General features: G+C 37.0%; 1 protein-coding gene across 2 annotated transcripts in view; it reads right to left on the bottom strand.

Annotated features, from left to right (window-relative positions):
- Nucleotides 1-250: 250 nt before the first annotated feature.
- Nucleotides 251-13,981, bottom strand: part of SLC44A1 (solute carrier family 44 member 1) — a 99,177-nt gene continuing 85,446 nt past the window's right edge. Inside the window, exons 13-16 of one of the 2 annotated variants that reach the window (XM_060762568.2) lie at nucleotides 13,153-13,290; nucleotides 8,429-8,665; nucleotides 7,461-7,541; nucleotides 251-4,944 (exon numbers count right to left, since the gene is read on the bottom strand). In XM_060762568.2, coding sequence (XP_060618551.1) covers nucleotides 4,921-4,944; nucleotides 7,461-7,541; nucleotides 8,429-8,665; nucleotides 13,153-13,290 — 480 coding nt within the window. In that variant the 3' untranslated portion in view covers nucleotides 251-4,920. Of the gene's footprint in view, nucleotides 4,945-6,655; nucleotides 7,542-8,428; nucleotides 8,666-13,152; nucleotides 13,291-13,981 lie in introns of those variants that run through there. The other variant, XM_060762567.2, reaches the window with a different exon arrangement.

Here is a 13,981-nt window from a genome sequence, read left to right as displayed (position 1 = left end):
TATTGTTGTTGTTGTGTGCCTTCAAGTCATTTCAGTATAGGGTGACCCAAAGTCTAAAGTTTAGGTTAGGAGGTGGATAAAGGACCTTGGAGGGCTACATTCGTCCCACGGGTCTTAGTTTGGGAACCCCTGTTGTAGATGAAAACCTGGGCACACTTTTGTGTACTCTCTCCAACCTGCGGAGAATTGTTTTTTAAAGAACACAGCTACCTTAGGGAAGCATTAGCCACAGAAGGTTTTAGACACCATGTTAAGAAACCAAATTTATTTGTAAAACAGGACCTGTATATAAAAATGCTGCACAATCAAGGTATACAAAAATACAAAATTTTAGTTTCTGATTACAATTCTAGTTGCAAGTTCAAACCAAAAATCATCTCTCTTCCTAAGGGAAAGCAAGAAACACAGGCTTGTGGAACCTGGCAAAGCAGGAGTTTCGATGATATCAAAGTGAGCCAAATCTGTGCCTCCTGTCTTGAAGGATGATTTCTGAAGCTGAGGTTAATGGGAATTAACCTCAGTGGAGCCACAATAAGTGACCCACCACTTTCCTTGCTTTGGAATCCAGCGTCTGTAGTTTTCAAGCAGCTGAGCCCAGGTTTCTTTCTGTTGTTGCCAAATACATTGACGTAAGCAGACTCTGTCTGAAGTCCAGTTTTACAGCAGAGCCACTGTACTTCCTTCCCCAAATTAAGGCTCCTCTTAACTCTCCTTCTAAATATTCTTACAGTAACATGTAATATATACATTGAAAGAGATTTAAAGCAGTGCTCTAGTTTAAGCCTAGACTAATGCCTTGGTTCCTGCTAACACACAAGCATTTCAACCAACAGACCTAATGAAGTATCACGATTCACGCTGGTCATGTTCAACAGGTGTCATGAAGGTGCTAGCAGGAACAGAGGCCAATCTAGTTTGCTAGTCTTAAAATGCACTTCCACAATTGGTTTCTGTGACTGATAAAGAAAGGATTCTGCTTTTTCTCAACTGTCCTGAATTTTATTGCAAGTAGTCTGAAAAGATTTAGATGTCAGATGATTGATAAAAAAATGAAACTGAAGCATTTTAGTTACACAGCAAAGACCACCAATTAATTACAGAATGCTATGTTTCCTTCAGCAGCAATTAAAAAAAATGATCCTTTAAAGGAAGCACAGAATCAAAACAGCCATTTGTTTTTTTTTTAAAAAAATCAAAACAGAAAACAACATAAACATTGGTGGCCATTCAGCTCTATTGGGTGTCCCTTCACCCATTTCTGTAACCATTTAGCTAAGCTTACCTAGAACAACAGCTCTCTTTTTCAAAAAGGTTTTCTTAAGGAGTGATCCACCTGTTGAGGCATTACTTCTCTCTTCTCCACATTTGCATTTAGTGCAATAAAGTTTAAAAATTCTGCTCTGAAATATTTAACTTTACATTAACAAAAATAGTTTTCTTAAAAAAATTGTAACAAAAAGGAATATATAGCATAAACAGATCATGAAATTATTCTCTGCAATTACACTATAAGCATTTACCATTACAAGAAGCCAAACAATGGAATACTAGCATTCATTATGAATTAAGTTTCAGGAATGAAGAAAGGAATTTAACACACAAAATATGGACAAGTTCTTGTTACTGGATAAAATGGAAGCTACCAACCAGCAATGAAGCTCTTCAAAAGGCCTCTGACCATCCATGCTGATAGGGACCAAGCCCTGTCAAACTTTGGAACCTTCTGGAAAGCAATTGTGATCGTGTTTCTGCTGTTCTGATTTATCTACACACTGTAGCAGGCCTACAAAACCTGTGGCCATCCAGGTGTTTTAGACTTCAGCTCCCAGAATTCCTGGCCATTGGACAAGCTAGCTAGAGCTTCTGGGAGTTGAAGTCCCAAAGCCTGGAGGGCTACAGGCTATGCTCAATAGCATTGCCTACACAAACAACAGACAAGCTGAGCAAAATTGTTCTGTAACTATATTACTTCAGGGCATTGGATGTGGGAACATCACAGTTAAACATTTTCCGCTAAAAGGTCAGCCTCCATATTTGTGGGTTTGACTTTTATGGATTTGATTATTCGAGGATTTTATTCTAGGAGTCTCTATGTCAATTTCAGTCAGATTCTGACCACAAAGTTGCACTAGATGACCTATAGATTCCTAGGGAGATGCTTTGCTAGATATTTGTAAGTCCTTCTGCATGATTCTATGACCAACTTTTGAATAGAGTGCTGGAGGACCTACAAATGCCTACAATGTTCTTTCAGATAAAAAATATAGTGTTTTTAATAGGGGTTTTCATTCACTTCTTGAGTGGTCCTCTGTGCCTAACCCCAGTGAATGTGATGGTCTACTATAATAATAATAATAATAATAATAATAATAATAATAATAATAATAATAGTTTTATTTATAATCTACCCTATCTCACCAAAGGGACGACTCAGGGCAGTTTACAGACAAAAGTAACAAAGTGGCAAACATTCATTGCCCAAACAAACAAACAAACAAACAACAGCAGCAACAAATGCAGCCTGCATGTAAAATAGTAAACCATATCTGAGAGAAGGATTCCAATAACAATCTACTTAACAAGTCAGCTTTCCATATGTAATGATTTTTGGGTGTGTAATCAGAGTCTTCAAGTATGTAACTCCTCACATCAAGAATTTGCAGTTTAATGTTGTACCTTCCTGGAACAGCATTACTACCTCATATGTTGGTCTATGGAATCTATATAAAGAACTAGCCAGCATTCTAAATTATTTCCGACCATTCTCCCTAACAGATATAGCTACTGAGGTGCTCCAGAGGGTCTTAACACTGCGGTTCCTATGGTCCCAATGGCTGTATATATGGTAGGTGTAGTCCAAAATCTACACATCAGAATGTTTGACTATATGGAAGTTTGGATATCTGGAGACTCTCAACTCATCTCATTACAGAGAGAAGCCATGTGCACTTTGATTTGACCTTGCAATGAATGAGCACTAGACCAAGTCTTGAAAGCAAATCAGGAGTAGAAAACTGAAAGGCTTCATTTCACTCCATTGTACAAATTCAAATTACAGTATTTTAGACCAAAAATGAGCACTGTCTTACAAGGGCATTAGAGCGTTAATCTGTCCATTACCAAGAGAATCCACTCACATAAACGTTTCAAGATCACCTCCCAGGTGCAAGTAGAATGAAGATATCTACTATATATCAAATGTCATCACTGATCAATTTGTTTTTGTGTGGCACTAACACAATTAAAAGTTCTATTGCCACAGAACCAAAAAGTAAGAAATGTTTTCCAGAATGGTCATTTAGCATGATTGAAGAACATACATTCTTTGAATTAAGAGACCTAAATGGCATTCCTATGTGTTCTTACAACACAAAGGTGAATGACTAGAAATGGTCTGGGTATTTAAATGGGGCTGCATTGAATTCTTAGGCACTAGAAAGAAGGGAGGACTTAAAGTGCAGCATGCATGGGGACGAGAGATTGCTGAATGCTTCTTCCACCTACACTTTTTCTTCCACCTCTCTTTCCCCTGACAGGATGTAAGCACAGGAAAACATTGTGAGGGCAGGAAGGACAATAAAGACTAGTACTCTGGGAAGAGAAAAAAATAATCCACAGTTCGCCCTGTACCTTTGATGCAGTTTAAATATCTCCCTCTCTATACTTAGTAGGAATCTGGTATTTTAACACACAGTTTGGGCCACTGTAAAATCCACTTTACTCCTAAAATAATTTAGATATGCTAAATTAAACCCTAGAAATGTGGAAAAATAAGCAAGACAGAAATATTGCTTTCTGGAAGCTTCTGAAGTATTCATGTGGCTCTCCGATACTATGAGCATGAATGTACAGAGGCTCTAAGAACTATGGTAGATACTAAGGCAGTGACATTTTAAGAAGATATTTACCTGCTCTTTCCCACAACACTCCATTAATTAGAAAACATATACTGAAACATGACCAAGAAATGATGTCAACAGTAAAGAAAACAAATAAATGACTTACAGTACTTTTTTTTGTATAGTTGTACAGCTTTTCTCTTTTCTCCTAGCATCTTTCCATGTAGTCATGGATGACAGAGCAGAGCTAAGGCTGAGCTTTAGATGTCTGTTATTCATCCACTTATTTAAAGAATTTGCGTAATTGAAAAGAACAATGGAGTGCAAAGGACAATATTAAATTCAAGGGGAAAACTAAAGTAACACAGGACAAAAGTTGCATATAAAACTCGTCCTCCCTCATATGCCTTTAAGTTTGTCCTTCACAGATTCAGGGGCTGTCTCAATATCTAAATACCTGAGGAGTTGGTTAGGTTTTTTTTAATGCATTAGATAGAAATTGTCAAATGTGTTAATGAAAAAAAAACTGGATAGGCTGAACTTTGTGAATCCTATTAGAATCCCATTGAAAAAGAGCAAGCAAAACCCAACATGATTAATGTATTATTCATTCCAGTTCTAAAAAAGAAAATAAATTTTATGAAGGATTTCTCCCCTCAAAACAGTCATTATCCATTGAGTTTTAAAGTGTTATGCTCATTAAAAATAACCAGGAGGGGAAATTATTTGACCCACTTGTTATTTCAAATCTGCATTCTTGCACAATACCTTTCAAATATTATGTTACCCTTCTCTAAATTATGAAATATCTCAATATTTTTACAATCATAACATTGCACAAACCACAATGATTAGATTTTTAAATGGAGCAATGATAAAAGTTGCTTGTAAAAGCCACCCGTATGAAAAGAGTACATGTTTCACAAAAATAATCATTAAAAAAGTATTAAATCCCTGTTCCTTTTCTCTGATTTTGGCTGCTTTTTAAATAATATATATATATATAGATATATATAGAGATAGATAGATAAGATAGATATTGTTTTGGAATGTCAATGGTTTCCATAATGGCTGGCTAGCTTCAAGATGAACTTGCTCCAGAAGCCTAGGACAAAAAAGACAAGAAAGTTATATGTAAAAATTTTAGATGGTGAATAAGAAATCCATGTTTACATATATGGAAAAACATTAGTATAAAGGAACAGAAGAATTTCGGAAAAGTTATCTGCAGGCAAAGTTCGAGAAAGCAAATATAAAACAATATTCGGTCTGCTAAAGAATAAGGGGAGTTTCAGATACAGAATATTGTTTTAATATACATAGTACCAGTGTAATGTTATGATAGGACACATCTAGGCATGACTTTCCATGAACAGAACTAAAAGGACTTGTGCTAGGTGAGACCAAAGACCTATATCATATAATATTCTGCTTTCACCCATATCTATTCAATACATGGCATTTGCTATACTATACTTAGGCTATACATACACTTGCTATGGAAGCACATCATTAGATGAAAACAATTTGACCACTGTTTTTTTCTCCTCAGATCTTTGATTTGATACAGATGTCTTGGAAAATATACACGCAAGCAATTTATTACCTCTCTTAACACAGAGGACTGACATACCAACCCTATGGGTGCCAAAACATACATTTTTTCTCTCACACACAGAGACAGATGTTAAAACTCTGCTTTACCATAAGACAGGAAAATAAAGTCAAACATAGGTTTAAAGCAGTGGTTCTCAACCTGTGGGTCCCCAGGTGTTTTTGCCTACAACTCTCAGAAATCCTAGCTGTTAGGACTTCTGGGAATTGAAGGCCAAAACATCTGGGGACCCACCGGTTGAGAAGCACTGGTTTAAAGCATCTACATTTTCTTGTCATTTCTCCTATTCTAGGTGCTGTTTTGTTACCACAGTTTGAAATTGATTGGCGTTACAATAATGGTTTCACTCAGATAGAACAGCAAATGATGGTTTAATGTTATGGCATTAAAGCTTTGAGTCAGTGTGGTCCTCTTCTTTTATCCTTTGATGTCGATGTGACAAAGAGACTGGAAGCACCCACCTCCCAAACTCAGGGCACTTCAAACAGGTTAGTTAAAAGGCCATGACCACAAACCATTGCTTAAACCATGGCTTGATGGAACTGTAGTTTGGTTCAGATTTAACAACAAATGGCAACCAGTTTAAAATGAGAGTCTGTAACCAAAAAGAACTAAATTTGCATGTCGCAAATTTCTGCAGCAACCTCTCTCTATGTCAGCACCCATCTTATTTCCACTTGTACCACCATGATAAACACAACCAAAGCTGTTGTGCAAAAAGGGAACAATCATTCTACTAAAAGATACAATATATGATCTAATATTTCCAGCATCTTCTATTGCTCCCAATGATTCTTCTTTTCTCATATATTCACTACCTGTTCTTAGCTCATTGTGGGATATTATGAAAGTTGTAGAAGTTTCATTTGTGCATTATTAGACAATGTGTTTAGGTTACTTAACCCAAGTCAGTTTCTATGACTGATTTTTTTTTTGCTCTAAATATATCATATAAGCTAACTCCCAAATGACCCAACTGGATGAAAGAGGCAGTATGTACACTGTAGATGTTTTGACTTCAATATCACAACAAAATACACAAATAGCTCAATTTTGTTTTACAGTTTTTTGACTTTTCTGATATCTGAGAATGTGATGGCTTACTTTTAAAAAGTGATTCCCTTTGAAAGTAAAACAAGGAAGAGTTTGAAACTGAGAAAGCCATATTTTTCTATAAGACACAACATCAAAATACAGAAAAAAGAATGACAAGGAGAGAAGGGAAAACAGAACACAAGAAATATTACTTTAGCAGGTTGAAAGGAGTAACTGTATCCACTTCCTTGGTTGGTGGGGATGATTACCCTTTGAAATGAGTGCTAAAACCAGGTTAAATAGAACTTGTTTATTTAGTGGAAATAATCGGGGAAGTGAAACAGCTCTCATTCTGAATCATCACTGATCTCCACAACCACAGATACTAGAAATTCAGTTACAGTAAGCAGAATGGTAGTGAATACTCATATTTACAATTTTTGCTCTTTGAAGTTAAAAGATTCACAAATGTGGCCATAATACAATTATCTACTCAGTGTTGGCCCATACATTTTAACAAGAGGTTAGCACACATTATGCCAGGCCCATCAACATTGAATTCAGGCACAAAAATAACATCACAGAAAGGGCACACAAGTACTTTGTTGGTTGTGCTTTATAACAGGAGTCCTTCAAGGCAAGGACTATTTCTCCTGCATGTGTCCAGCCCCTAGGGCACTGTCAATACTATTAGACATCTTTACTGTTGCGCTCTGAGGTTACAGAAACATTGCAAAAGAATGAAGATACAGTTCCTTTCAGCTTACTTTTATGGGAGATGGTCTCAGCTGTGACAAAAACTCTGCCATCCAGGTGATAGGCAAGCTCACAAACAGAAAAAGCAAAACATCCTGAGTGACACAAATGACAAAGACTTCTCCTGAAGTAGCACAGTCAGTGAAAATGGAAAGGGACAGGAAGTACAAGTGAAACTCCTGGAAGAGAGCAGCCATCTCTTCTCTCGAACCTACCATTGGTTTGAGTTCCCTGCCTTCAGGTCCACCTCCCCTGCCAGCTTCTTTCATTGCTTTTCTGCTGTTCTCCACAAATTCCTAAAATAACAGTTGGGGAAAAGTCCTGCATCATTTTTCTATATCACAAATTCCAGGATAAAATGGCTAACCTTCTCCAAGGCAGTGATTCTTGTGGTTCAAAGACTGTCCCTAGTGCTGTTTCACTTAGTCATTTTAACCGGGGGTTCTTAAACTTTTTCCACTCATGATTCCTTTCCGCCTGAGAAGTTTTTACATGAGTCCAGGAATACAGGTACAGAAAATAGGTATAAAAATCAAAACTTTACTGATAATAGACCAACATTTGCAAGGCTTGCTAAATATGGTAAGTTAATTATCATTTTTGTGGAGTACAGCTGAAGCATCTTCTGCAGACTCCACTGCAAACCCTGTGCACCATTGCTAACAGATTTGTGTAAATGGTGCCCTTTAGAAACATTTACTGCTTCCAAATTTTTCATGATCCCAACATGTCCCCATTTGTGGTCAGGACCAACAGTTTAAGAAGCAGTGATTTAAACCACAACAAAAATTGAAGACGATACTGAAAAGCCAAATATGACTGCATTTGGATTTTATACCGAAGACACTACATCATGTCTCAGGGCACCTTTTAAATTTTAACTGAAAAAAATGTCATGTGTCTTCCATAATGCAACTGCTTGCTGTATGGGACTCTTAAAGAAACTGCTGGCCTTGATATGGATGCTTTCAAGCATTCTCCTGTATGTTGGATGTAAAATGTTCCACTCCCAAATCCTAATCAATATCAATAGTCAGTATCAAACTCAAACCCAAATCAAGAAAATCAGAATAGCGGTCTTTAGTGTGTGTAAAATCAACAGGCACTACTCTAGCAGTTTCTCCACTTTATAGCTCCTCATATTTAAATATTGGATAGGTACAGAATGTGAAAAGACACTTACCATAAGAACTTTGTCCATATAAAACTCCTTCCCTGGGCTGCCATCATTATATTTAGTGTCAATGGCAAAACATAAGAAAAGGACATCCACGACCATTTCATAAATCGACAGGAAGCAGTGAGCAACCAAGAATGCAAACAGGCAGACAATGATAAGTGGCAGGACCCATACTGTGTAGTCTCGCTGGTAATTCAGCAGCATGATCCCTGCCAAGCCTGTGCTGCAAACAATTAGGACCTAAAGAGAACAAACACAGATTCTAGTTGACTAGAAACATTATGAGCGTTTCAGTGTTGCCGAGTTTTCTCTTACTAAGATTGATTTTTAAATGTGACTAATTTATTCTATTTTTGTTAGTGATGAGAGGTAGGTTTAAATTAAAAATTGACAGAATTTTGTTTCTAATGCTACTCCTGGGCAATATGGGAATAAAAGTACAAAGCATTGGTTATGATCTTTAAAGCTCTACATTGGTTTGGGACAAGGTTACCTACAGGATCACCTTTTCTTGAATCATCTACACCAAACATCTATAGAACATCCAAATGTGAGTTGAGATTTTTGATGTTGACATGAAACAAGGTCTGCTAACAACTGGGGGTTCCAAACAGATTGCTGTAGGAGTGATCACTCAGTGAGGCCAATATTTGCCAATAACTGATATAAGTCAGGGACAGAAAAAGTGCAGTCCATGAAATCCATTCCAAGCCCCCTCTGCAGCCATCAAATTCTCCTGGTTATTCTTCAGTTTAGAATCTGTAGATTCATTAAATATACCAGTATCATCGAAAGGAAGGTCTTCAATGACCATCCTGGCAGAAGATAAGAGGCTGGATGAGTGAAGCCAAGTATGACGGCAAATTGCCACCACATGAGCCAGCATTTTACCAGCAGTGATAGCTGTGTGCTTCAAAAACTGAAACCAGTGATGCACCAAGAACAGAGCTCTTGCTGGAAGATGAACAGTGCAGTTTTGACCTCATCATCCAAACAGTCAAAGAAAGGAGCAATAGAGTCTCACAGATTTCTCTGGTTTACCATGCAGGCTCTATAGGTTGAAATGTGGGCCAACAATGCAGTGGCAGAGTAGATCTTCCTTCCAATAGCATTGATATTTTTATTCTCCTTGTCTACCAGTACAAAATGAAGGCATTGGCTTGAGCGGGACTGAGTCTTGTCCACAATGATGGAGTTTGGCTTTGGATGGTGTGAAAGCTATGACAAGTCAAAATAATCGGTACCAAGTCTCTACTTTCCTTGAAGTAGGTGCTTGGACGAGGATGCTTTCATCACTTGCAGCAAGTTAGGAGAGAATGGAAAGTATGCAGCAGGAGAGGCTACCCTTAGGGCATCTGTGGGTCATCAATGAACTGCATAGATTGTTTGACCTTGAGCCCCAATGCTGTGGACATTTGAAGGACCTACAGACTGTCTGTAGGAAACTGAGCATCAGTAAGCAAGACCCTCAGTTCTGGCGAGCAATTGGGAAAGCTGTAGCCGGATGACACATAGAAGCTAGTCTCTGATCATGGGGGTGAATAGGGTTCATAATCTTCATTGACGATGCGCAGTATACCCACAGTTGTGTGATTCACAGAGACCACAAAGAAGAAATTATTTTCTGCAGACACCAGAGTCTGAAAAATATCTATGTTCCTCAAAATTTTCCCTCATTTGTGAAAGGAAGATTAGTTTGATTCTATGACTTTTGCTCTATCTTTAATATATCTTTTAGAAAGGCAATGCAAGTTTTCTAACATTTCTTTTGGAAATATCTACCCCAAAATCCTAATTTAATGAAAATATTTAAAATAAATTTTCAAGTGTGAATCCTGGTGTTTAAAATGAGTGAATCATGTGAAAAAACATTCTACTTGATTTTGAAACCTGGCTTAAGCTAAAAAAACAAAGTGCTTGATAGGGGCAGCATATTTAACTAACAGTGAGGGACAGTTATGCAGTGCTAGTTTCATTTCATCTTACTGTGTCCTTTTCACCCATTTGAGAAATGTACCCATCTCACCATCTCAAGGATTGTCTCAAGGCCTTTGATAGTACATGGCACATCCATTTCAAGGAAACCTCACTGTGCAGTCCAATACGCTTAAGGCCATTATATCTAATTATTCACTTTCTCCTACTGCGATTTATTGACTTGTTTATTTGTAGAATTACACATTCTCCTTTCAGAAACAAAGTTGGTTCTAGTGTAAATCAATGAATTAATGTGAATAATGAGAAAGGATAATTTATAACAGGTACCTCGGAGCCATAGCACGGATTTAAGCATGTTTGATTCTCAAGTCTATTATTGTGAAGCATTTTATTATTGTGGTTACATGCTGTCGGGTTGGCTTTAACAGACTGCAATTCTCTGAAGAAAAAACGTCCATGAGATCCTGTTATTAACCTGACCTGCTTTTCGTCTTGCAATTAAGGCTATGGCTTCCTTGATTAAGTCCATCCACACATATTAGAGACTATTTCTTCCCATACTACTTTCATCATAACGTCAAAAAGTGATGCATGTCATCCTATGATATGCCCAAAGTACAATAGCCACAGCTTAGTCATTTTGACTTCTACTGAAGAGTTAAGATTTGATCTGCCCTTACATCCTTTTATTCGTGTTTTTGGTAATCCATAATTCTCACAAAACACTACATTTTAAATGAGTTAATTTTTCTCCCTGTCAGATTTTTTCTACATTCATTTTTCATAACCATATATTGAAATATGGCATGGATTATCCTTATGTATTCAATTTCTGCATTTGAGGATTTTATCTAGCTCCCTCATATCTACCCTTCAATATTTGTTTTGATTTTTAAAATATTGAGCTGTAATTCTGATTTTACAATCCCTCCTTAACTTTCCTCAGTAGGCATTCAAAGTCTTTGCTATTTTCTGTATTTCTTATATTACTGATTTCCCCCACCCCCCCACCGCCATTTTCACACCTCCAGCTTCTGAGTATCTGCTTTCTGTATAGATAAGATGTTTCTGCATTTAAATTCAACAGGTAGGTAATAAAACACACTCTTGTCAAACCTCTCCCAACTGAAAACTACTGTTTCTGCATGTTTTATCCTGAGAGTGGCCTCTTGTCCAGAGTAAAAGAAATGCACTTTGAAAAATGTTTTTAAAAATTGGGGACTGTAGGGGAAAATCATCAAAATAAGGTCCTCTTTTCACTATTCTTTTAACTCTTTTACTTCCTAGCCAGTTCCTCCCCAGTCTATTAATTGAAATGGTCAAAATCAATCACCCTTTGACTTCTCTTCAAATTGGAAATAAAGGCATAAGAATACAAGCTTATTGGGAGCAGGGAGCATTCTTTAGATCCTGCAATCTAATATCACGGCAGAAATTCAGCTTCCTGTTAATTTCAGCTTTTAATTAATAGTTCCAATGCCCCCATTAAATTTATTATCCTTATAACTAAGGCTATTACATGTCTGTCAGTGATTGGTATTTTACTTTCACCCTGAGAACACTTCTTAAGTACAGGCTTTAATGTCATAGGACTCTGAGAGCCATCCACTAGCAGCAATGGCAAACCGGGGACAATCTGATCAGATAAAAATCATGGTGAAGTCAACAAATATTAAGAGGAGACTATAATAGAGGAAGTATAAAGTGAAGAAGTATGATGAAGTGATATCACAAAGAAGCTCAGAAAGACTCCTAGTCCTACTGTAATTGAAGTTGATGAAAAATATACTGAAGGAAAGGCGTGACCCTCATTAGCATAAGATTCCTACCAAAAATGCTTCACACATTTCTGGAAGTTTCTGAAGTGGCTCTGTGCAGTTGCAACCACTATATGTGCAGCAACAGACAGAGAAGGGGAAAAAAGGATTTCCAGTAGTTGATGACCATGAATTCTGACTTTGACAACAGAACCAAACTAAATCATGGAACCTTATTTTTTTAAAAAAATACTCAAAAGAGAAAGGGAAAATACAAAAGCATACAAAATATAGGTGGCATGTAGGTAAACGTTCTGCATAATTTATACATGATACATTGGGTACCTCAATAGGATTACTGTAATGCACTTTATGTGGGGCTGCCTTCAAGGAGTCTTTGAGAGGCATTAGTTGGTCCTAAATGAACTAGAAAGAGTGCTTATATGAAATTAAGATGATTTTAGAACATTTGTACTAACTATCAATATATTTGGGACACTATTCAAAGTGCAAGTAAAGTGCTACTCCCCCCAGAAAACTCATTTATTCTGACAATGGGCCTAAACTTGATTCCAGAGATCCTGCAAACATACTATTGTATGAGCTAATGAAGAAAGCTTTCTGGGTCCTGACATGATTTGTCAGGATGTGTGAGGGGTATTTTTTGCAACTTCACAACAATCTCCTTTCTCAAAGGTTCAGGAGGCTATCTTTCTTTTTAGCCTCTTATGCAAGATAAAGACAACTTGGTTCAGATGGGCTTTTTATTAACCTTGGTATTTTAAGCTAATGTTTTATCAACTATCTATCATGCTGGTTATTCTGTCTTAATGGTTTATTTGAACACTACTTTGAATGCTACTCTGTTAGGGGAAATATAGGAAGCATTAAAACAGAGTAAGTAAATAATCAACTATTTGGCATAAGATTAAGTTTTTTTTTAAAAAAAAAACTCTACAAGAATACACCACTTTGGATATACCTAAACAAAATGTCTGATATGAATTCCCAACATTTTTGTCTCAATCCTACCTTTCCAAGGAAGAGCATGAAGTCTCCCACTGTATTTATGGCAGCCACTCGCAAAGCATTCTCCACTAGTATCACAAAGGCATCCTTTGCTGAGGTGCAGAAGTTGGTGCTGTTGATAGCAGTGGCTGTGTATGCATTCTAGGTAAAGAAAAGGGTAGTTTCAATTGTTAGATTCTTTTCTGCCCAACCTTATAGAATCGTATAGTTGGCAGAGACGTTGTGGGCTATCCAGTCCAAACCCCTGCCAAGAAGCAGGGAAATTGTCTTCAAAGCACCCTCTTCCTCACTTTTAGATACCTTCACAGATATTAATGTGAATTTTGTCAAGAAGATCCCTTCATCACCAAGTGACATTTAGTACACATGTGATTACGAAGAAAAGATAAGAAAATATTAGATTGGATTCCTAATTCAATCAAGTCAATGGGACTTAATATAGAAATGAGAACACCATTTCTGATGGCCCTGATGGCTTGGATTGATTTGAACTTCCACTGTGCAAACAGTTTCACAATTTTGAAACTCACACAAAGATAACTTGCAATACTTTGTCATGCAAGTGGCATTTACATTTTACAACTATACAATGGAGGTTCCCCTTTGCAAAATAGCACCACCCAAAATGACAACCTGTGTGGGATTTTTATTCTGTCAAAACTGAGTCAGATTTAGGCTGATGTGTCTAATCTTTCTCTAAGTCATAAAAATCAGGGTGCAAATTATTACAGACAGATTAGAGTATGTGCGTGTGAGGGAGCTTTGTACAATTTTAAACCTTGACCTATTTCAAGTAAGACATGAAGCATTAGATTCTCATAAATTGTAGGTG

Source organism: Anolis sagrei, chromosome 2, assembly GCF_037176765.1.
Source record: "Anolis sagrei isolate rAnoSag1 chromosome 2, rAnoSag1.mat, whole genome shotgun sequence".
In the NCBI taxonomy this organism is placed as follows: Eukaryota; Metazoa; Chordata; class Lepidosauria; order Squamata; family Dactyloidae; genus Anolis; species Anolis sagrei.
The sequence above is the reverse complement of the archived record's forward strand: the minus strand, read 5'-3'. Positions and strand labels throughout refer to the sequence as shown.